This window comes from Musca autumnalis, unplaced genomic scaffold (genome assembly GCF_047663935.1).
Source record: "Musca autumnalis isolate F117 unplaced genomic scaffold, ASM4766393v1 scaffold_79, whole genome shotgun sequence".
Taxonomy (NCBI): Eukaryota; Metazoa; Arthropoda; class Insecta; order Diptera; family Muscidae; genus Musca; species Musca autumnalis.
In genome coordinates, this window is record NW_027412410.1 from 125,963 (window position 1) to 152,049 (window position 26,087).

General features: G+C 32.7%; 1 protein-coding gene across 1 annotated transcript in view; it reads right to left on the minus strand.

Moving 5' to 3' along the window:
• TrissinR (Trissin receptor) overlaps positions 1-26,087 on the minus strand; it is a gene marked incomplete at its 5' end in the record, with an annotated part of 121,453 nt that overhangs the window by 84,683 nt on the left and 10,683 nt on the right. Inside the window, one exon of the mRNA XM_073958233.1 lies at positions 16,586-16,745. Coding sequence (XP_073814334.1) covers positions 16,586-16,745 — 160 coding nt within the window. The remainder of the gene's footprint in view (positions 1-16,585; positions 16,746-26,087) is intronic.

Consider the following 26,087-nt stretch of genomic DNA (forward strand, 5'->3'; position numbering starts at 1 on the left):
GTTTAATATAAGACAATGGGAAACCCTTAGAAATATTTAAAAATTTAAAAAATATGGTTTTTCTTTACAAATATTTATTTCATCACAGAGAACATAGCCCAAAACACTTTGGATACTATAACTACTTCTTAGAAAATCCAAACTTCCCGAAATAATATCCTAAAACCCCCGGTCAAAAATTGCGTTAATTTTAATTGTTTAGGTCATTTCCTTTGTTACCTACTGCACAAAATTTCAAAAATACGACTTCAAATGCCCTCTCTAATGTTATTGAGTAATTTATGGAAAGAAGATGGCATTAGTTGAGATTGATATATGCAGTTGGAACACTGGGACATCAGGGGTCCTCGTCCACTTGTATTTTGTTTTTTTTTTTTTTATTGTATTGATATGTAGAATTCAGGAGTTATAAACTTGATGGAAAAAACGGGACTTCTGTCGCCTTTTTTTGTCTTCTATCACAGTGCGGTGTCAGAATATGTTAAATTTTCCGTGATCCAACAATTAACACTATGTTATTATAGTTTTCACACGAGATCCTGTAAACAAAAAAAACATCTAGCGGCAAGACGTGGGTTTGTTAATAGACCCATTCTGGAGCCAACCGTGGGTATGTTAATGAGCAACTTTAAATTAATATTGTGGCTTCTAAACTGCGTGTTTTAAATATATTGGCAACCAAATATGAATACGTTTATAGACAAATTTTTGCATCCAATCGTGTTTTATTTAACAGACAAAATCTAGCGCCCAAACGCGTTATGTTAATAGGGAACAGTCATGGATATTTTCAACGACAAATATTGGTGATCCATGGTTGGATATTCATATTATTGTCATAAAGAAACCAATCGTAGTTATTTCTCTAAAAATATTATGGTGCCCAATCCTTGATATTATCACAATGACATTTTGATAAAGAATTTCTGAAGGTCTATAGTGGTTTTGTTGATAGAGAACTAATGCTGCGCAATAGTACGTCAATCCTTCATGAAATTCTGGCACACAATCGTGGGTTTGTTAATTAAAATTGTGTTCGCCCAACCGTGCATCTGCAATAGACTTTGGCGTTCTAGACAAACGAGGCCTTTTCGTGGAGAATTTCTGGTTTCCGATCGGGAATCTTCTCATAAATTGCAAACTCTGACAACCAGACTTGAATTCTTTAAAATGAAATTCTGGCGCCCAATCCAAGGTCTATACATGTATACAAAAATTCTTAATCCGTGTAATTCTTTTTTTTAGCAAAAATCCATGAACACATTTTGGCGCTCTCAGCCTTTAGGCTAATAAATGTATTTACGTACTTTCATACGGCCAATATGTGTCTACTCTAATGTGCAGAAAGTTTTTTTAGGGACAATTTCATACTTCCACAATGTGTAGTGCGCACGCTAAAATGATTTGGACCAAATTTGGATTAAGTAATATATTTCCCAAACTTAATTTAAGCTCCTTAGGGTACCATCCTCACAAAAGGTCAACATTTTTGTTTATATGCTGTTTGATGTCTGTTCGAGGATCCTTTGGAAATTTTTACCGAAGGTACTCCTTCTGGTCCTACATATTTCCTGACATTATGGCCCAAAAGCTCTAATTTATACGGTGACCAACTGAAATGACTGGTGGGCGCAATATCTATTGAAAGCAATAATTCCCAAAATAAGGGATCATTAATCCAAATCCATATTTTGTCGACAGGTTCATACGAAAATCCCCTAGATACATAATTTTTGGGAAAAAGGATTTTGGTTGTTTAGCCGGTATTCAATCTTTCAATAGACGCACGCTTCAATTCACACAGGCCAAGGGTATATCCCTGTATATTTTTTTACTTTTTCGCAAAATCCTTTACCGAAGACGGAAAAAGGAAAATTTCTAAATATATCGCTCATTTACTCAAAGAGTGGCATAACTCAAAAAATGGGGTTTTTGAGTTAGCAATTTCTATTTTTTCTACGACTTCTACTTTATCTTGTGTCAAATTTTCAAGTTGATATCTCTAAAACTCAACGAGTTACAGTGTATTTTCTAGGAGTTTCGCATAAATCATCAAACAAGTTTTTTGCATTTATGAAGCACTAAAACACTTCAAGTCATGTTTGATCTTCAAGTCATGGTCCAATTAGTTAGTTATTTTAGTTTTTGTGTAATAATTTTTTTAAGTTGGAAAGTCAAATTTCAATCTTCAACTTTAAACGAGTTTTTCTCGAAACTTGATTTTTTGAAATGTGTCACTCTTTGAGTAAATGAGCGATATGCATCTATTAGAAGTACTTCTTCGTTCGATAGCGGGCTATTTTATCCAATATGCAATTGCTGTGGGTTACAATGCGCGATGCAGTCGTTTTAATTCGTCTCTTCTGCTTTTGTTCAAAGAATAATCGGAAGAAAAATTCTTTTTTGTGCAATAAATATTTTAGTAGAAATAGCGCAGAATACGGCTTATTTTCTAAGACTATGGGCTATTATTACATGTGTTCTTTAACTATCTGATGGATTTGAAAATGCAAAATAAACTAATTTGGAGGCATGAAAAATATATTTTTCACATTGACAGTTAATGACTTGAAGCTCCTCCTTGAAATTCAATCATCACTTCTAATTTTAAGTTAACCGGAACGCTATAAATCTTTTCGGTAAATCCTAACTATAACAAAAGAAAACCTATAATAATGGATGTATATCTCAGAAACTTATTCGAAGTAATGACAATTTGCAGCAAGAGACCAGTTAAAAATAATCTTAACAGACATCACTGCAGGGACGTAGCCAGGATTTCATTTCGGGGGGGGCCACCTGACCAAAATTTTTTAAAGTTAATGTTACCGAAAATTTATTATTTAGCAATGATTTAAACTTTATTTTAGGCTTATTTTACTGATGAAATAATTTTCATTACTATTTTTTAATTAAAATGGCGTAAGATTTCTTGGCCAATTTCCCCTTCTTTCAGGCTTCAATTTTCCACTCCAGAGTATGGTCAATTTTTCAATTTCGGAAGTTCAGGTGTCCAATCGTTTTTATTGTCATAAAGAAACTAACTATCGTTATTTCCCTAAAGATATTTTGGTGTCCAATCGTAGATATTACCACAAAGAATTTCTGAATTCCGATAGTGGTGTTCTTGAGAAAAAAATATTCTGAGCAATAGTGAGTCTATCAATCATGAAATTCTAGCACCTAATCGCGGGTATGTAAATGACGAATTCTATTGCCCAATCGTGCATGTAAACAGACTATTTTGGCGTCCTATCGTCGGACTTCTCTTATACAAATTCTTGTTTCCGATCGTGGATCTTCTCATAAATTGATCAGAAAATAGGAAAACTCTGGCAACCAGTCTTGAAATCTTTTAAGATGAAATTCTGGCGTCCAATCCAAGATCAATACATGTATACATCCTTTTAGCAAAAATCCATGAACAAAATGTTTCCCAATCTACATTTTGTATACTCTCAGCCTTTAGTCAAAATAAACTTCATCGAAATAATGGTTTTGGGCCAAAGTGTGTTTGGAAGAAATCTGTTTCAGAAAACTTGAAGTGAGCTATGTTCGTCCGTCTTGGTGGAGGACACGATGATTTTCGAACAGATCGGTCCAAATTTGGCCTTCGTTTTATTTTGTCCAAATTTTGATCAACTTCGAAGATGGACCATATCAATCCATTCTTTCGGTAACCTTCCACAGAGTATTTCAAAAATGTTCAGAGATGTGCAGTTTAAGACCTCTCTCGACAATAAATAAGTGGATAAGTGTAAGCTGAAGACCTAAGTAGTCATGGCTTCACTTCCTTTTTGCTAATAATTTAGTTATAAGTAAAAATATGATATAAATAAATTAATAAATAAAAAAGAACTCTCTGAAAACGCTTTCCTTTTTCCAACAAGTGTTCTCGGGGCAACTATTTTCAGGAGCAAGTCCATACTTTCAGAGAAAATGGCCCGAAAGCTGTAAAGAACCTTATACTGTGGTACATCCTTCAAAAACTATCAAAATAGTTGTTAAATGCAGTTTAAGGTCTGTTCGAGGATCCTTAGAAATGTTTACTGAAGGTATTCCTTGTGTTTAGAACGGTATTGTGTTTTTCGTGGGCAAGTCCATATTTCCTGAAAAAACTGAAAAATATTCTGTGACGAACTGAAATGACTGGTGGGAGCAAAATCTTTTAAAAGGAATGACTTCCAAAATAAAATCTACTTCCAAAATGAACTATGGCGGTCCGGTCCATTTCTTCAGGTACCTTCTCCGCAACACTTGTGATCAATGATATAATCCACATTTTGTCGCCAAGTTCATACGTCCGAAAATGGCTACACAATTCTAAAAATCTCCTAATACATAGCTTTGGGTTAAAGGATTTTGGTTGTGTCCATAGATAAAAATTTGAGTTCGCACAGACTCAGGGTATATTCCTGTCCGCAAAACCGACTGATTCTTGTTGAGTTTTGACGAAGAAGAGAATCTGTTTCCGATCAGTTTTTTTTTTGTTTTTTTGATTTCATTTGTCGTCACAAAGTCCTTTGTCAAAGCAGGAAAAAGGAACATTTCTACAAATGTGCATCCATAATTCCCAAAATACAATTCAATTAGTAACACTATGCAACACTGAAAATGCAAACAACTTCTAGTATGAAGTTTTTGAAAATACATATTTAGACTACAAAAACACTAGTAGGGTTTTGTCCTGTCAGATCCAGTTCGGATTTTAAGGCCTCATCTAAACCGGGCTAAATCTACACGTTTTTGCATTTATCAGGCCTTTATCTCAGAAACGAATAGGAATTTGGCCTTGCTGTCTTTAGCAATATTGTAGCCCTGTACTAGTAGAACTTATCTTCTGAAAAACCCACATAAGAAAAACTCCATCTACGGCATCAAAATTTATAAAATATAGAAAATTTTACACAACTGCTGAAATTCTGGTCAGTATGGGCTAAACTATTGGGAGTTGAACCAAGTAACTTTTTGCAGAAATCTTCCAAATAAAGTTCTCAACAACTCTTTAGAACATTCTAAAACTCTAAAATGCTTACTTCATATAGTTTCAGCAGTATTTTGCATCATATCTTTTACAACACGTATTTCAAACACAGTTCACACCAACAGTTTATTCTCGCATTACGGATTTCACTACATTTTTGATATTTTTATTAAATCGCAGTTGAAAAATGTACTGAAAACAACAGCATAGAGGCATTTTACAACAATGACATGTTCTGAAGAGTTGTGTATTACATTCCAGGGAATATTTTTCCAAAAGAAAATATTCAGAAAAAAATTACGGTTGTGGAGATACGGTGCGAAATGTATAAAAATTGTGGAATTTTTGTATATATTTTGAAATTCGAGGCAATAAATGCAGTTTTTCGAGTTCATTATTTCTCCAAATATATTATCCTTGTCCTTATCTACAAATTTGCTTCAGAGGTCAGAAGAAGATTCGCATTTGTTTCAGAGATATAGCGCCGAATATCTTTAAAAACTCAATATTTAACCATGTTTAGATGGGGTCATAAAATCCGAGCTGGATCTCGCACAACAAAACCCAACTAAGGTTTCCTGTCGTTTGGGTCTGTATTTCAAAAAATCATCAGTTCGAATTGTTTGCACAAGATCACATTAAAAATGTTGCACAGTGTAATCGACAGAAATAAATCCATGAAGTTTAAATTCAATGTAATTTCGAAATATTGGAAATAATATGCAATAAATAAAATATAAAATATAAATACAAATCAACCTCAAGCTCATTAATCTTGGTTTTATTAACATTCGAAAGGTAGAACAAAACATAAAAGTACGACAGAAAAATCCTTTTTTGTACAATAGACATTTACTAATTTGTAACAAGAGACCAGTTTCTAATAATCTCAACGAACGAGACAGAGGTGGAACAGAAGTTTTATCATAAAAAATGGTTGGTATAGTTCTTTTTTTGCAAATTTGAAACATAATAAAGAATAAGGACCACAAGAATGTTTTTTTCTAGATATTGTTTACAAGCCAGTAAACATCTTTTTCTGAACTCAACAACACTTAGAGTCAGCCTAAATTTATTATTAAACGCTTAAACAACAACTTAAAATTTACCAACAACTATGCAGAAAATTTCTCAAAAAACCTAACTTCTTCATTATTTCATACTTTCAATAAATAAACCAATGTAGTTGACCCAAATACTTTACATATTTCTTTAAAAATCTAAAACATTTTAAAATTTTACTCAAAAATTAAAAAAATGTGTAACATAAGCTAATATCCTATGGGAACGAAAATCATTTCGGGGGGGGCCCCCGGGCCCCCCCCCCCCCTGGCTACGTCGGTGCATCACTGCGGTGGAACAGAAATTATATAATTAAACAATTTTGAAATATTTTTTTTCAAATTTTAAACACAATAAAGAATTTGTAATTATGATATAAATGAATATCAAAACATTACAAAAACATATTAGAGAAAATATACAAAAATTGAAAAGGGGGTTACGGGGTTATTGTCACTTATTGAGCACGAAAAATTACATTTTTCATGAATATTTTACAAGAAATCTACCAAATTTTTTTAGAAGATTTTCATTTCATCTCATAGATCAATTGGGCTAATATCGGATTTTTTTTTGTTGAAAAATATTGCACAGTGTTCTGACAAATGGCCTCCTACGAAACACTGTTTTTACTAAAGCAGTTTGCCGAGCCCACTGCAGCTCGAAAACTAATAAACCGATCACCATATGTCTATGTGGTATCATCACGAACTTAATAATCTCGTACTTAAGCGAAACGGAATTAAAAAATATACATTTTTAAAAAAATTGTGGACTATCAAAGTCAAAATTTCGATATTAACTAAAAAAATGACAGTTTTTTCGCCATAAATCCGTTAATTTTTTTTAAAGTCTCTCACTTAAGTACAAAATTTTTATATGTATAATAACCTTACAAAAACATACGAAGATCAGATCATCAGGCATTTAAAATGCAATTTTGAGAAAACCGCGTTTTAAACTTCGATGTTACATACAAATCACAATGAATTTTCTATTTGTAACTCTCAAATATCAACTAATTTTTGTCCGATTGGCTCGACATTTTTTGCAAATATTCTATTCCACCTGTACTTTAAAATGAAGCAATAAAAAATTTTTCGTTTTTGTAAAATTTGTAATTGGCCATAACCCCTTAAAATGAACCAATAAAGAATTTTTCGTTTTTGCAAAATTTGTAAGTGGGCATAAACCCTTAAGCAACGGTTTTGTCTTTTATTGCTGAATTACTCTTACCAAAATTTTCAAAGACAAAAAAATAAAAAAAAATATTTTTCTAGATGTTGTTCATAAGCCATAGTGTTGCACGGTATCTGCCAAAAATGTCAAATAAACACAAATAGACGTATTGCTTTTAGTCAGAAACACTACTGTCTACTAAAATTACTATTATACCCTTCAAACCAAATTCAGTTTAGTTATAAACAATAGAAAAAATATTTAAAAAGTATAAATTGTTCATAGTTTTTATATTTTCAAATATTTTGGACAATATAAATATGTAGTTAAATTATATCCTCTGCAATACTTTCTCCAATAATTTACATGTTTCTTTACAAATTTAAAAAAACAATAAAAATTTACTTAGAAATGAAAAATATTGTATAATAGGCTAATATCATATGAAAACCAAAATCATTTCGGGGGGGCCGGGAGCCTGTCTACGTCGGTGGATTTACAATATTTTGCATTTGTGTCATGAGTGTGGATATGGAACAACTCGACAAAAATTCTCTATAACTATTTTATTCCAACAGACATTTCCCTATCTTTTGCCAAAGATGTTCTATATATTATCTATATATATAAAATTCTTCGAGACTGCCATGATGTTCGAAATTAAACTCCTCCGAAACGGCTGGACCGAATTCGATGAAATTTTGTATGTGGTGTTTTTAGGTCTGAGAATAGGTTTTTAGCTATTTTTTATACTGGTCAGTGGAGTGACCATGGTACCTCCCCCACAAAATTTTTTAGGAAAACGTGAAATCAAAGATAATTTTGAACGTATTGTTTAAAAATTGATTGCAATACTATGTTAATATAGTGGAATATCGCGGTCAGCCCAATTTTTTAAAAATGTATAATTATAGGTAATATCCTTAGTTTTAGTAAGCGTGACTACAAAAACGCTATAAGCACTAGCTTCAATAATTGGGAAAGCGCGATCAACTCCACATTTTGGAATACAGTACAACCAAAATAAATGAAAAATTTCCCTTGACCGACATTCCAAAAAATCGATTGAGAAATCAGGCAAAACATAATTTTAAAGATGGTTAAATAACTAGAACGTCTAAAAAATTTACATTGGTCACTAAAGCGATGGGCCAGCAATTCGGTGCATCTATAACTTATCTAAATATATATAGGTTTTTTAAGACTGACATGATTTTCTAAATTAAACTTCCGAATCGGCTGGACCGCATTGGATGAAATTGTGTGTAGGTTCATAAGGTGGTAGAATACCGAAAATGGAGGGTGTTGGGGGGACCTCCCCAACAACGTGTTTTAACAAATCGCTAAATATCGGAGATTATTAGACGTATTGATACTTAATACAATTGCAATTGTGGCCTCTGCCATTAATGGGTGTTTTGGAAGCAGAATACCGCGATTGCGTCCAATTTTTGAAAGCTTTATTCTTACTGATTAGATTTACAAATTTAGTAAGTAAAAAAGCAAACATGGCATGAACATTGACTTCTGTGCTTGGAATAACTCGATCAAGACCACGTTTTTTAATACAGCAAACTGTAGATAAACCCAATAGCATTTTGAAGTCATTTTTAATGAATCACAGATGTTTTCATGTTTAGGAGTGCAAAATAATAACGTGTTCAATGAAACATCTCTATGTTAACAAGAAGTTAAAACGACGTTAAGTTCGACCGGCCCCAACTTTTATGCACACCACCATAAATTATATTGAAATCAGGTTTAAGCCATTCCGGTTGAATAATGTGGCTAAAACATTCAAAATCCCCAAAAAATCGATACCGACAATTCTCTGCTAAAATATTTGATACCTTCAAGGAAGACTAAATACCAAATATAGCCATTTCTGTAGAATAATGCCGCTAAAACCCTTTATACCCCCAAGGGAGACTAAGTACTAATTATAGCCATTTCGTATGAATAATGTGGCTATAAACTTGAAAATACCGAAGATCGAGAGGTACCGTTCAATGAAGACTATTTAGAAACCTGGACCTCTACCGAATATTCTATGTTTTATGCCCACACTGAATACTAAATACCAAATTGCAGCCATTTCGGTGGGATAATGAGACTAAAACCTCCAAAATATCGAGGGTAGTTCTGTCAAAACGTAGACCTATGCTGATAATCCTTTGCAAAAATGCTTTATGCCTCTAAGGGAGACTAAATTCCTTATTTTTTATGTTGATCACGAATATATACTTTATAGGTTCTCCGACGAATATTCCGATGTGTCACAAACAGAATCATAAAGTTAATTATACCCTTCATATTATGGTGGAGGCTATAATTAAAATAATTATCTATTTTACATCTGGAGATACCATTGCATGAGGGTTGTACCAAAACGTCGATTTATCATCAATTCGGTTCGAATATCTAAAGGTATCAATATTAGATAGATACATTATAGATAGATTACTAAGCCTTGAAATCCAAAACGACGGGCCAGCAACGCGGAACCGGGTCAGCTAGTCTATATATATAAAAGAGCTTAGTGATGACTGGGTGAGTGAGTGAGTGAGTGAGTGAGTGAGTGACATGTATATCATCGCCCAGACGAAACCGCTTAAGCTAGAAAGCTGAAATTTTGACTGTGGGTTGCTGTCGGTGTGTAGGGGTGAGATAAGATTGGGTTTTTGGAAATTCGACCTAGAAGGGTACGAAAAGTACTAAAAGGTACTAAATATGGTACCCTTTGTATTAGGCAAACGGGAAGAGCTAGAATTGAAATTGGAATGAGGGTAACTGATGGAGAGTTAGAAAGATGTACCAAAGGGGTTTGGGAAATTCGACCTATAAGTGTACGCAAAATACTAAATTTAGTACCAATTGTATATTTTGAACGGGTTTAGCTAGAAACTTGGAATTTGGTATGGAAATGAACGTTGGGAAGTGGCGTTTATAAAAGGAAATGGTTTGTGAAATTCGTACTCATGTGAAAGGATAGAGCTGGAAATCTGAAATTTGGAATTAAGATTACTGACGGAGTATAGGATTGAGGTATAGGAGTAGTTTTGGAAATTCGTACTTATATGTACGAAAAGTACTAAATTTAGTACAACTTGGATTTGGATGAACGGGTAGAGCTAGAAACCTGAAATTTAGAATTAAGATTACTGACGGAGTATAGGATTGCGATATGGGGGTAGTTTGCGAAATTACGACAAGTTCTAAATGGTACTAAATTTTGTACAACTTGGATTTGGGTGAACGGATAGGGCTGGAAACTTGAAATTTCGAATTAAGATAACTGTGTAAGTTTACGATTGATATATGGGGTAGTTTTAGTACTTATGTTTACGAAAAGTACTAAGTGGTACTAAATTTGGATTTGGTTGAACGAATAGAGCTGGAACTTATTTCGTAGAAAATATGGTATCCATGGTATTAGGCAAACGGGAAGAGCTAGAATTCTGAAATTTTGAACGAAGGTCACTGATGGAGAGTTATAGAGAGAACCCTTTGGTATGGTTTTTGGAAATTCTACCTATAAGAGTACGAAAAGTACTGAAAGTTACTAAATTCGATACCAATTGTATATTTTGAGCGAATATAGCTACAATCTTCATATTTGGTATGGGAATCAGGGTTGGGAAGTGGTGTTGATATAAGGAAATGATTTTGGAAGTTCGTACTTATGTGTACGAGAAGTAATAAATGGTACTAAATTTGGTACAATTTGGATTTGGGTGATCGATTAGAGCTGAAAACCTGAAATTTGAAATATAGATTACAGTCGAAGTGAAATATGGGAGTAATTTTGAAAATTCATACTTATGTGTACGAAAAGTATTTAATGGTACTAAATTCGGTAAAATTTGGATTTGGATAGATCTGGAAAACTGAAACTTGAAATTAAGATTACTGATGGAGTGAAAGACTGAGGTAGTTTTGGAAATTCGTAGTTTATGGGCACGAAAAGTACTAAACGGTACTAAATTTGGTACAAATTGGATTTGGGTGAACGGATAGAGCTGAAATCCTGAAATTTTGAATTTATTTACTTTTGGAGTGTAGGATTGTCGTAGTTTTGGAAATTCGAACTTATGTGTACGAAAAGTTGTAAATGGTACTAAATTTGGTACTATTTGGATTTGGGTGAACGGATAGAGCTGGAATCCTGAAATTTGGAATTAAGATTACTTTTGGAGTGTAGTTTTGGAAATTCGTACTTATGGGTACGGAAAGTACTGTTTGGATAGACCTGGAAACCTGAAATTTGGAATTAAGATTACTGATGGAGTGAAGGACTGAGGTAGTTTTGGAAGTTCGTACTTATGGGTGCGGAAAGTACTAAATTTCGAGTTAAGGTTATTGTTGGAGTGTAGGGTTAAGGAAGTTTTTGAAATTCGTACTTATGGGTACGAAAAGTACTAAATGGTACGAAATTTGGTTCAATTTGGATTTGAGTGAACGGAGAGAGGAATCCTTAAATTTAGATTACTGTTGGAGTGTAGGACTGAGATAGTTTTGGAAGTTCGTATATGTGGTTACGAAAAGTACTAAATTTGGTACAATTTAGTTTTGGGTGGACAGAATTGGAATTACTGTTGGTGATAGTTATTGAAATTCGTACTTTCATACGAAAAGTATTATTGGTATTATGAATAGAGATGGAATTCGGAAATTTGGTATTATAGACCCTCTTGATGTGTAGGGTTGAGATATGGATGTGGTTGTGGATATGCGTACAATAAGTGTACGAAAATTACAAAATATCACAGAATTTGGTTCATATTGTTATTGTGTAAATTAGTAGAGCTGAAAGTGTGAAATTCGGTATGTATATGAAAAATACTAAATTGCGGTTGGGATTTAGTTTTGGATAATAGGCTGTAGTTTTTTAACTTATACATATTATAAGTCCTGAATTTGGACCAGATTGGCGTTGCTTGAAGGGATATTGTTGTATGGGGGATGGTGTTGGTGTTTAGATGAGGATTTTTTGAAATGCATACAAATTCTGAAATTAGGCTGAGGGCTGGCTGACTTATTGAGAAATACGAAATGTACTAAATGGTATTAAATTTGACGTTGGTGTAGCAATGAAGCTGGGTTTATATAATTAGTGTGTGAAAAGTACAAAATTGCAATAAATTTGGTATTGGGCTAAGGAATAGAAGTGGAATTCTGGTATGTTATTTATTTGTCAGGTTCATTGTTAGAAGTGGTCGTACAATAAATGTACTAGAAGTATTAACTAATTCCAAATATTGAAGCACTGGTATTGATTCAATCGATAAATGCAATTTGTTGTGAGGATCACTCTTGAGATTGGATCAGAATGTTTATTAAAATCCACCTTCTAATGTATGAAAGGTTTCTACATGTAATACCATTGGCATTGGATGAACAAGTAGATCTAAAACTGTAACATATGAGCTAAGGTTCTGGATTCTAAAAATTTTACTGAATAATGTACTATTGTTTCTATATTAACACGAATTCGGTTTCTAAATAATGTAATAATTTTTCCACAAACATCCCAGACGGGACAAGGGAGACTTCTCTTATATCAATGAGTGCACCCTGTTTCATATTAGCTCAATGATATGGGACCTACTGTTTATCGCCGATTCCGAACGGCGTGCCTTACGGCAGCACTTGTAGAGAAGTTTTAAATGGCTGAAATACTTAGAAAAAGTCGCCAACATTACTGATGGGTATTTTGAAATGAAGGCCGCTCTTAAAGTGTAGAGGTATTTTTTTTTTGAGATTCGAACAAAACGTGTACGTACAGTACCTGAAAGAAATTAAATGTCAATTCAAATTATTATTCCCTTTCCGCACACCAAGTAGCGGGCATTTTGCTAGTTACTAATAAATTTAGTCAGAAATATAAATATTTTCTTCAGTCAGCTCCAAGCAGTTTTTAAACATTAAAATGCGATTATCTCAAATGGGGAAAATGACGTATGGAACACTCCCTGAATACATAATTTTTAGGGAAAAAATATAATTTTGTTTTTAATTTTTTTACTAATATTTGGGTCCTCACACACAACATTTATTTTGGAATTTTTCGCAGTATGTTGTTCTCTTTGTCCGTATTAGAATGGTATATTTTGAAATGTACCATACCAGAAACTCCAAAAAATCATGTTGGCACAAACTGAATATAATAAAATAGTCCGACGATTGTTTTAAAATTTTCATCGAATGTAGTCGTTATGATTACAACTATATAAATGTTTTTTACGTTGTCAAGTCCAAGGTTCATGACATAATTACCTGAAGGCAATTAAAAAATTCTAAGTGGACCACTTAAAATGTCTCTTTGGCACGATTACTACTAAAGGAATGACTCCCAAAAAAATAAGAAATAGTTCCTTCAGGTACCTGACGAGTCGAAGAGCACTTCTGGGATTGATTTGAGATGTTAGTAGCTGGCAATCGTCGTGATCTTGAGAAAAACTATATATTTTTTCTACTAGTATCTATATATAATTGTTCCACAAACATCCCAGATGGGACAAGGGAGACTTCTCCCTTGTCTACTAGTATCTAACAACTCTAATAATTGAGAGTTTTATTCGCCTTAATCTCTATTTCTTCTGGTAGACTTGTATATAACCTCGTATACCTTAAAAAAATAAGTCGTCACTTTTCTAACAATATATAAGAACAAAAATCTTATACTTTTCGATAACCAAATTTACAGTAGAAATTCGGACGAGTTTTGAGGAAAAATCCTGGACATTTTTACATCTTACTTTTGAGAAGAAAATCACAGATGGTGTTAATGGGAAAAATTAGGTAATTTTGAAAATAATTAATAAATTTTATCATTAAAATGCTGACATCAGTTGTGCAGCTTTAATACCAAATTATGATGACAAATCGAGAACAAAGAAGAAGATTTTTATACCCTCAGCCTTTAGGCTAAAGAGGGTATTTACACTTTGATACGACCAAAAATGTGCCTCATCGAAATAATGGTTTTAGACCCCAAGTATGTTTGTACGATATCCGTTTCAGACAATTTTGAGTAGATCTAGCAATGTCCGTCCGTCTGTCTGTCTGTCTGTCCGTCTGTCTGTCTGTCTGGCTGGCTGGTGCGCACGATAACTCTCGAACGGATCAATCAATTCGGATCAAATTTTGGGTATCGAAATATTTTGTCCAGATTCGATTTAAGTTCGAAGATGGGCCATATAGGTCCACTCCTTCAGGTACCACCCCTACAAATGTTCAAAAATTGTCGCAAAACTTATGCGCACGATAACTCTTGTAGGGAATAACCGATTTGATCAATACTTTGCACATCGTGTAATTTCTACCAAACTTAAATGAAGTTCCAATATGGACTCAATCGGTCCACTCATTCGGGTACCTCCCACACAAAATTTCGGAAAAGTTCAGTTTAGGACCTGGTCTCGAATTGCTTTGATTTTTGTTTACGCAAGTTGTATTCGCTGTCCTCTATACGACGCTGTAAGTTTCATTAGGGGCAAGTCCATACTTCCTGAGAAAATAGCATGAAAGTTACAAAAAACCCTATGACACCGTGTGTAGTGGTTGGAGCGCAAGATAACTCTCGAACGGATCTGCCGATTCGGTCCAAAATTTGGCTTTCGTAATATTTTGTTTAAACTAAGTTCAAGTTCAAAGTTGGATTATATCGGTCCACTCCTTCCGGTACCTCCCCACAAAAGTTCGAAAATGTTCGGAAAATTTGTGCGTACGATAAATCTTGAATGGAGTACCCGATTTGGTCCATACTTTGCACATTATGAAATTCATACCAGACTTAGATGAGGTTCCAATATGGACTCAATCGGTAAACTGCTTCGAGTACCTCCCACACAAAATTTGGGAAAAGTTCAGTTTAGGACCTGCTCTCGAATCGCCTTGGTTTTTGTTGTAACATCTTGTAGTCACTGTCCCCTATACGACGGTACAAGTTTCCTCAGGGGCAAGTCCATACTTCCTGAAAAAATAGCCTGAAAGTTGAAAAACAAACCCTATGACACCATGTTTATGGGTGGAAGCGCAAGATAATTCTCGAACGGAAATGCCGATTCTGGCCAAAATTTGGTCTTCGTAATATTGTTTCCATATCGGTCCACTCCTTCAGGTACCTACCCCACAAAAGTTCAAAAATATTCGGAAAAATTGTTCGCATGATAACTCTTGATGGGAGTGACCGATATGGTCCATACTTTACACATTCTCATAATATCTACCAGATATAGATCAGGTTCGAATATGGACTATATTTGTCCACTCCATCCCGTACCACACAAAATTTTGGATAAGTTCACTTTAAGACCTGCTATTGAATTACTTTGATTTTTGTTGAAGCAACTTACATTCGCTGCCTCAATTACGATGGTAAAAGTTGATTTAGGGGCAAGTCCATACTTCTTGAGAAAACAGCCCGAAGGGTGTAAAAACCCCCTATGGCACCCCCATGGTCTATGTCGGTCAATTCCTTTAGGTACCTTTTCCGCAAAATTTTTGAACTTTAATCCTAATCAACATTTTTGTCGGTTCATACGACCAACATTTTTAAACCCCCTAAATACATAAGTTTTTTGTGAAAAAAGTGTTTCAATTTGCACAGGCTGAGGGTATATCTCTGTCGGCAAAGCCGACTGATACTTTCTTACTTGTTATTATTATTGTGGATATTTTCAATTTTGTATTTTCAAGTAATCTCGGTCTAAAGCTCATTCCATATCACGATACAACAAAACTCACTTCAAATTGTGAATTAAGCAAACCAATTTATTGACCGAAATTAAAATATTTATGGAGGATTATGGTGAATGAATTTTTTTCTCCAGTTATATAAAGATGCATATGTGTGTTAACGTAATGTAAATATTTACCTATACAGTGAATCGTATAGCGAATGTGACAGCAATGATGGCAAATTAATATGCAAATTGTTAACCGATGTCAACGATGAAAATGGAAGCGTGAAAAGATTGCAACACATGGTGTGTGTTTGTGTTTGATAGGTTGATAAAGGTAAATTATGACATTTATATGCTAAATATTAATAAAATTCACAACAACCTTACAGAGTAGATGAAGATTTTATACAAAAAGTTGTTGGAATGTAAATTGTTGTAATACAACTTTGTATTATTGCTATTTTGTGGATTTTTTCAAATTACTTTTTCACATAACAACAGCCTGATAAAACAACTTGCACAGATTTAAAGCCGACTACGCTTTTAAACTGACGTGTTGTTTGTAATATGTTTGTAAATATGTATGTGTGTTTTTGTTTGTTTGCTTGTGTGGTATATATTTAAATTAAAGATATATTGCAAATTAAGTCATACATATATCTTCTGAACTTACCCTTAAACGAGCCGCTGTTAAAATCTGCTTACATGTTATTGGATGTACAATGGCAAAGTAACGTTCCATGCAAATTACCACCAGGATAAATATCGATGCTGTGTAACTCAGTGAATGTACAAATTGATACATGCGGCAAAGGAATTCACCAAAGACCCAACTGTAAAGGAAAAACAAGGCAAAGTACACTTTATTAGTATCCAAATTGTACGGTAATATTGTTAAAAATCCACGAGTTTTTGTTAGGCCCCTAAGTTTTTTTTAAAAAATACACGAGCTTTTATTAGACCCCTAAAAATATTTTTAAAAATCCACGAGTTTTTATTAGACCCCTAAAAAAATCCACGAGCCTCTATTAGTCCCCTAAAAATATTTTTAAAAATCCACGAGCCTCTATTAGTCCCCTAAAAATATTTTTAAAAATCCACGAGCCTCTATTAGTCCCCTAAAAATATTTTTAAAAATCCACGAGCCTCTATTAGTCCCCTAAAAATATTTTTAAAAATCCACGAGCCTCTATTAGTCCCCTAAAAATATTTTTAAAAATCCACGAGCCTCCATTAGTCCCCTAAAAATATTTTTAAAAATCCACGAGCCTCTATTAGTCCCCTAAAAATATTTTTAAAAATCCACGAGCCTCTATTAGTGCCCTAAAAATATTTTTAAAAATCCACGAGCCTTTATTAGTCCCCTAAAAATATTTTTAAAAATCCACGAGCCTCCATTAGTCCCCTAAAAATATTTTTAAAAATCCACGAGCCTCTATTAGTCCCCTAAAAATATTTTTAAAAATCCACGAGCCTCTATTAGTCCCTTAAAAATATTTTTAAAAATCCACGAGTTTTTGTTAGACCCCTAAAAATATTTTTAAAAATCCACGAGCATCTCTTAGTTCCCTAAAAATATTTTTAAAAATCCACCAGCCTCTATTAGTCCCTTAAAAATATTTTTAAAAATCCACGAGTTTTTGTTAGACCCCTAAAAATATTTTTAAAAATCCACGAGTTTTTGTTAGACCCCTAAAAATATTTTTAAAAATCCACGAGCATCTCTTAGTTCCCTAAAAATATTTTTAAAAATCCACGAGCCTCTATTAGTCCCTTAAAAATATTTTTAAAAATCCACGAGTTTTTGTTAGACCCCTAAAAATATTTTTAAAAATCCACGAGCCTCTATTAGTCCCTTAAAAATATTTTTAAAAATCCACGAGTTTTTGTTAGACCCCTAAAAATATTTTTAAAAATCCACGAGCCTCTATTAGTCCCTTAAAAATATTTTTAAAAATCCACGAGCCTCTATTAGTCCCTTAAAAATATTTTTAAAAATCCACGAGTTTTTGTTAGACCCCTAAAAATATTTTTGAAAATCCACGAGCCTCTATTAGTCCCTTAAAAATATTTTTAAAAATCCACGAGTTTTTGTTAGACCCTTAAAAATATTTTTAAAAATCTACGAGCCTCTATTAGGATCCTAAAAATATTTTTAAAAATCTACGAGCCTCTATTAGGATCCTAAAAATATTTTTAAAAATCTACGAGCCTCTATTAGGATCCTAAAAATATTTTTAAAAATCTACGAGCCTCTATTAGGATCCTAAAAATATTTTTAAAAATCCACGAGCCTCTATTAGGATCCTAAAAATATTTTTAAAAATCCACGAGCCTCTATTAGTCCTCTAAAAATATTTTTTAAAACTCCACGAGCCTCTATTAGTCCCCTAAAAATATTTTTAAAAATCCACGAGCCTCTAGTAGTCCCCTAAAAATATTTTTAAAAATCCACGAGCCTCTATTAGTCCCCTAAAATATTTTTAAAAATCCACGAGCCTCATGTAGTCCCCTAAAAATATTTTTAAAAATCCACGAGCCTCTATTAGTCCCCTAAAAATATTTTTAAAAATCCACGAGCCTCTATTAGTCCCCTAAAAATATTTTTAAAAATCCACGAGCCTCTATTAGTCCCCTAAAATATTTTTAAAAATCCACGAGCCTCTATTGGTCCCCTAAAAATATTTTTAAAAATCCACGAGCCTCTATTAGTCCCCTAAAAATATTTTTAAAAATCCACGAGCCTCTATTAGTCCCCTAAAAATATTTTTAAAAATCCACGAGCCTCTATTAGTCCCCTAAAAATATTTTTAAAAATCCACGAGCCTTTATTAGTCCCCTAAAAATATTTTTAAAAATCCACGAGCCTCTATTAGTCCCCTAAAAATATTTTTAAAAATCCACGAGCCCCTATTAGTCCCCTAAAAATATTTTTAAAAATCCACGAGCCCCTATTAGTCCCCTAAAAATATTTTTAAAAATCCACGAGCCTCTATTAGTCCCCTAAAAATATTTTTAAAAATCCACGAGCCTCTATTAGTCCCCTAAAAATATTTTTAAAAATCCACGAGCCTCTATTAGTCCCCTAAAAATATTTTTAAAAATCCACGAGCCTCTATTAGTCCCCTAAAAATATTTTTAAAAATCCACGAGCCCCTATTAGTCCCCTAAAAATATTTTTAAAAATCCACGAGCCTCTATTAGTCCCCTAAAAATATTTTTAAAAATCCACGAGCCTCTATTAGTCCCCTAAAAATATTTTTAAAAATCCACGAGCCTCTATTAGTCCCCTAAAAATATTTTTAAAAATCCACGAGCCTCTATTAGTCCCCTAAAAATATTTTTAAAAATCCACGAGCCCCTATTAGTCCCCTAAAAATATTTTTAAAAATCCACGAGCCCCTATTAGTCCCCTAAAAATATTTTTAAAAATCCACGAGCCTCTATTAGTCCCCTAAAAATATTTTTAAAAATCCACGAGCCTCTATTAGTCCCCTAAAAATATTTTTAAAAATCCACGAGCCTCTATTAGTCCCCTAAAAATATTTTTAAAAATCCACGAGCCTCTATTAGTCCCCTAAAAATATTTTTAAAAATCCACGAGCCTCTATTAGTCCCCTAAAAATATTTTTAAAAATCCACGAGCCTCTATTAGTCCCCTAAAAATATTTTTAAAAATCCACGAGCCTCTATTAGTCCCCTAAAAATATTTTTAAAAATCCACGAGCCTCTATTAGTCCCCTAAAAATATTTTTAAAAATCCACGAGCCTCTATTAGTCCCCTAAAAATATTTTTAAAAATCCACGAGCCTCTATTAGTCCCCTAAAAATATTTTTAAAAATCCACGAGCCCCTATTAGTCCCCTAAAAATATTTTTAAAAATCCACGAGCCCCTATTAGTCCCCTAAAAATATTTTTAAAAATCCACGAGCCTCTATTAGTCCCCTAAAAATATTTTTAAAAATCCACGAGCCTCTATTAGTCCCCTAAAAATATTTTTAAAAATCCACGAGCCTCTATTAGTCCCCTAAAAATATTTTTAAAAATCCACGAGCCTCTATTAGTCCCCTAAAAATATTTTTAAAAATCCACGAGCCCCTATTAGTCCCCTAAAAATATTTTTAAAAATCCACGAGCCTCTATTAGTCCCCTAAAAATATTTTTAAAAATCCACGAGCCTCTATTAGTCCCCTAAAAATATTTTTAAAAATCCACGAGCCTCTATTAGTCCCCTAAAAATATTTTTAAAAATCCACGAGCCTCTATTAGTCCCCTAAAAATATTTTTAAAAATCCACGAGCCTCTATTAGTCCCCTAAAAATATTTTTAAAAATCCACGAGCCTCTATTAGTCCCCTAAAAATATTTTTAAAAATCCACGAGCCTCTATTAGTCCCCTAAAAATATTTTTAAAAATCCACGAGCCTCTATTAGTCCCCTAAAAATATTTTTAAAAATCCACGAGCCTCTATTAGTCCCCTAAAAATATTTTTAAAAATCCACGAGCCTCTATTAGTCCCCTAAAAATATTTTTAAAAATCCACGAGCCTCTATTAGTCCCCTAAAAATATTTTTAAAAATCCACGAGCCTCTATTAGTCCCCTAAAAATATTTTTAAAAATCCACGAGCCTCTATTAGTCCCCTAAAAATATTTTTAAAAATCCACGAGCCTCTATTAGTCCCCTAAAAATATTTTTAAAAATCCACGAGCCTCTATTAGTCCCCTAAAAATATTTTTAAAAATCCACGAGCCTCTATTAGTCCCCTAAAAATATTTTTAAAAATCCACGAGCCTCTATTAGTCCCCTAAAAATATTTTTAAAAATCCACGAGCCTCTATTAGTCCCCTAAAAATATTTTTAAAAATCCACGAGCCTCTATTAGTCCCCTAAAAATATTTTTAAAAATCCACGAGCCTCTATTAGTCCCCTAAAAATATTTTTAAAAATCCACGAGCCTCTATTAGTCCCCTAAAAATATTTTTAAAAATCCACGAGCCTCTATTAGTCCCCTAAAAATATTTTTAAAAATCCACGAGCCTCTATTAGTCCCCTAAAAATATTTTTAAAAATCCACGAGCCTCTATTAGTCCCCTAAAAATATTTTTAAAAATCCACGAGCCTCTATTAGTCCCCTAAAAATATTTTTAAAAATCCACGAGCCTCTATTAGTCCCCTAAAAATATTTTTAAAAATCCACGAGCCTCTATTAGTCCCCTAAAAATATTTTTAAAAATCCACGAGCCTCTATTAGTCCCCTAAAAATATTTTTAAAAATCCACGAGCCTCTATTAGTCCCCTAAAAATATTTTTAAAAATCCACGAGCCTCTATTAGTCCCCTAAAAATATTTTTAAAAATCCACGAGCCTCTATTAGTCCCCTAAAAATATTTTTAAAAATCCACGAGCCTCTATTAGTCCCCTAAAATATTTTTAAAAATCCACGAGCCTCTATTAGTCCCCTAAAAATATTTTTAAAAATCCACGAGCCTCTATTAGTCCCCTAAAAATATTTTTAAAAATCCACGAGCCTCTATTAGTCCCCTAAAAATATTTTTAAAAATCCACGAGCCTCTATTAGTCCCCTAAAAATATTTTTAAAAATCCACGAGCCTCTATTAGTCCCCTAAAAATATTTTTAAAAATCCACGAGCCTCTATTAGTCCCCTAAAAATATTTTTAAAAATCCACGAGCCTCTATTAGTCCCCTAAAAATATTTTTAAAAATCCACGAGCCTCTATTAGTCCCCTAAAAATATTTTTAAAAATCCACGAGCCTCTATTAGTCCCTAAAAATATTTTTAAAAATCCACGAGCCTCTATTAGTCCCCTAAAAATATTTTTAAAAATCCACGAGCCTCTATTAGTCCCCTAAAAATATTTTTAAAAATCCACGAGCCTCTATTAGTCCCCTAAAAATATTTTTAAAAATCCACGAGCCTCTATTAGTCCCCTAAAAATATTTTTAAAAATCCACGAGCCTCTATTAGTCCCCTAAAAATATTTTTAAAAATCCACGAGCCTCTATTAGTCCCCTAAAAATATTTTTAAAAATCCACGAGCCTCTATTAGTCCCCTAAAAATATTTTTAAAAATCCACGAGCCTCTATTAGTCCCCTAAAAATATTTTTAAAAATCCACGAGCCTCTATTAGTCCCCTAAAAATATTTTTAAAAATCCACGAGCCTCTATTAGTCCCCTAAAAAATATTTTTAAAAATCCACGAGCCTCTATTAGTCCCCTAAAAATATTTTTAAAAATCCACGAGCCTCTATTAGTCCCCTAAAAATATTTTTAAAAATCCACGAGCCTCTATTAGTCCCCTAAAAATATTTTTAAAAATCCACGAGCCTCTATTAGTCCCCTAAAAATATTTTTAAAAATCCACGAGCCTCTATTAGTCCCCTAAAAATATTTTTAAAAATCCACGAGCCTCTATTAGTCCCCTAAAAATATTTTTAAAAATCCACGAGCCTCTATTAGTCCCCTAAAAATATTTTTAAAAATCCACGAGCCTCTATTAGTCCCTAAAAATATTTTTAAAAATCCACGAGCCTCTATTAGTCCCCTAAAAATATTTTTAAAAATCCACGAGCCTCTATTAGTCCCTAAAAATATTTTTAAAAATCCACGAGCCTCTATTAGTCCCCTAAAAATATTTTTAAAAATCCACGAGCCTCTATTAGTCCCCTAAAAATATTTTTAAAAATCCACGAGCCTCTATTAGTCCCCTAAAAATATTTTTAAAAATCCACGAGCCTCTATTAGTCCCCTAAAAATATTTTTTAAAAATCCACGAGCCTCTATTAGTCCCCTAAAAATATTTTTAAAAATCCACGAGCCTCTATTAGTCCCCTAAAAATATTTTTAAAAATCCACGAGCCTCTATTAGTCCCCTAAAAATATTTTTAAAAATCCACGAGCCTCTATTAGTCCCCTAAAAATATTTTTAAAAATCCACGAGCCTCTATTAGTCCCCTAAAAATATTTTTAAAAATCCATGAGCCTCTATTAGTCCCCTAAAAATATTTTTAAAAATCCACGAGCCTCTATTAGTCCCCTAAAAATATTTTTAAAAATCCACGAGCCTCTATTAGTCCCCTAAAAATATTTTTAAAAATCCACGAGCCTCTATTAGTCCCCTAAAAATATTTTTAAAAATCCACGAGTTTTTGTATTTTATATTTTTAAAAATCCACGAGTTTTTGTTAGACCCCTAAAAATATTTTTAAAAATCCACGAGTTTTTGTTAGACCCCTAAAAATATTTTTAAAAATCCACGAGTTTTTGTATTTTATATTTTAAAAATCCACGAGTTTTTGTAGACCCCTAAAAATATTTTTAAAAATCCACGAGTTTTTGTTAGACCCCTAAAAATATTTTTAAAAATCCACGAGCATCTCTTAGTTCCCTAAAAATATTTTTAAAAATCCACGAGCATCTCTTAGTTCCCTAAAAATATTTTTAAAAATCCACGAGCATCTCTTAGTTCCCTAAAAATATTTTTAAAAATCCACGAGCCTCTATTAGACCCTTAAAAAATATTTTTAAAAATCCACGAGTTTTTGTTAGACCCCTAAAAATATTTTTAAAAATCCACGAGTTTTTGTTAGACCCCTAAAAATATTTTTAAAAATCCACGAGTTTTTGTTAGACCCCTAAAAATATTTTTAAAAATCCACGAGTTTTTGTTAGACCCCTAAAAATATTTTTAAAAATCCACGAGTTTTTGTTAGACCCCTAAAAATATTTTTAAAAATCCACGAGTTTTTGCTAGACCCCTAAAAATATTTTTAAAAATCCACGAGTTTTTGTTAGACCCCTAAAAATATTTTTAAAAATCCACGAGTTTTTGTTAGACCCCTAAAAATATTTTTAAAAATCCACGAGTTTTTGTTAGACCCCTAAAAATATTTTTAAAAATCCACGAGTTTTTGTTAGACCCCTAAAAATATTTTTAAAAATCCACGAGTTTTTGTTAGACCCCTAAAAATATTTTTAAAAATCCACGAGTTTTTGTTAGACCCCTAAAAATATTTTTAAAAATCCACGAGTTTTTGTTAGACCCCTAAAAATATTTTTAAAAATCCACGAGTTTTTGTTAGACCCCTAAAAATATTTTTAAAAATCCACGAGTTTTTGTTAGACCCCTAAAAATATTTTTAAAAATCCACGAGTTTTTGTTAGACCCCTAAAAATATTTTTAAAAATCCACGAGTTTTTGTTAGACCCCTAAAAATATTTTTAAAAATCCACGAGTTTTTGTTAGACCCCTAAAAATATTTTTAAAAATCCACGAGTTTTTGTTAGACCCCTAAAAATATTTTTAAAAATCCACGAGTTTTTGTTAGACCCCTAAAAATATTTTTAAAAATCCACGACTTTTTGTTAGACCCCTAAAAATATTTTTAAAAATCCACGAGTTTTGTTAGACCCCAAAAAATATTTTTAAAAATCCACGAGCCTCTATTAGTCCCCTAAAAATATTTTTTAAAAATCCACGAGCCTCTATTAGTCCCCTAAAAATATTTTTAAAAATCCACGAGCCTCTATTAGTCCCCTAAAAATATTTTTAAAATCCACGAGCCTCTATTAGCCCCCTAAAAATATTTTTAAAAATCCACGAGCCTCTATTAGTCTCCTAAAAATATTTTTAAAAATCCACGAGCCTCTATTAGTCTCCTAAAACTAATTTTAAAAATCCACGAGCCTCCATTAGTCCCCTAAAACTATTTTTAAAAATCCACGAGCCTCTATTAGTCCCCTAAAAATATTTTTAAAAATCCACGAGCCTCTATTAGTCCCCTAAAAATATTTTTAAAAATCCACGAGCCTCTATTAGTCCCCTAAAAATATTTTTAAAAATCCACGAGCCTCTATTAGTCCCCTAAAAATATTTTTAAAAATCCACGAGCCTCTATTAGTCCCCTAAAAATATTTTTAAAAATCCACGAGCCTCTATTAGTCCCCTAAAAATATTTTTAAAAATCCACGAGCCTCTATTAGTCCCCTAAAAATATTTTTAAAAATCCACGAGCCTCTATTAGTCCCCTAAAAATATTTTTAAAAATCCACGAGCCTCTATTAGTCCCCTAAAAATATTTTTAAAAATCCACGAGCCTCTATTAGTCCCCTAAAAATATTTTTAAAAATCCACGAGCCTCTATTAGTCCCCTAAAAATATTTTTAAAAATCCACGAGCCTCTATTAGTCCCCTAAAAATATTTTTAAAAATCCACGAGCCTCTATTAGTCCCCTAAAAATATTTTTAAAAATCCACGAGCCTCTATTAGTCCCCTAAAAATATTTTTAAAAATCCACGAGCCTCTATTAGTCCCCTAAAAATATTTTTAAAAATCCACGAGCCTCTATTAGTCCCCTAAAAATATTTTTAAAAATCCACGAGCCTCTATTAGTCCCCTAAAAATATTTTTAAAAATCCACGAGCCTCTATTAGTCCCCTAAAAATATTTTTAAAAATCCACGAGCCTCTATTAGTCCCCTAAAAATATTTTTAAAAATCCACGAGCCTCTATTAGTCCCCTAAAAATATTTTTAAAAATCCACGAGCCTCTATTAGTCCCCTAAAAATATTTTTAAAAATCCACGAGCCTCTATTAGTCCCCTAAAAATATTTTTAAAAATCCACGAGCCTCTATTAGTCCCCTAAATATATTTTTAAAAATCCACGAGCCTCTATTAGTCCCCTAAAAATATTTTTAAAAATCCACGAGCCTCTATTAGTCCCCTAAAAATATTTTTAAAATCCACGAGCCTCTATTAGTCCCCTAAAAATATTTTTAAAAATCCACGAGCCTCTATTAGTCCCCTAAAAATATTTTTAAAAATCCACGAGCCTCTATTAGTCCCCTAAAAATATTTTTAAAATCCACGAGCCTCTATTAGTCCCCTAAAAATATTTTTAAAAATCCACGAGCCTCTATTAGTCCCCTAAAAATATTTTTAAAAATCCACGAGCCTCTATTAGTCCCCTAAAAATATTTTTAAAAATCCACGAGCCTCTATTAGTCCCCTAAAAATATTTTTAAAAATCCACGAGCCTCTATTAGTCCCCTAAAAATATTTTTAAAAATCCACGAGCCTCTATTAGTCCCCTAAAAATATTTTTAAAAATCCACGAGCCTCTATTAGTCCCCTAAAAATATTTTTAAAAA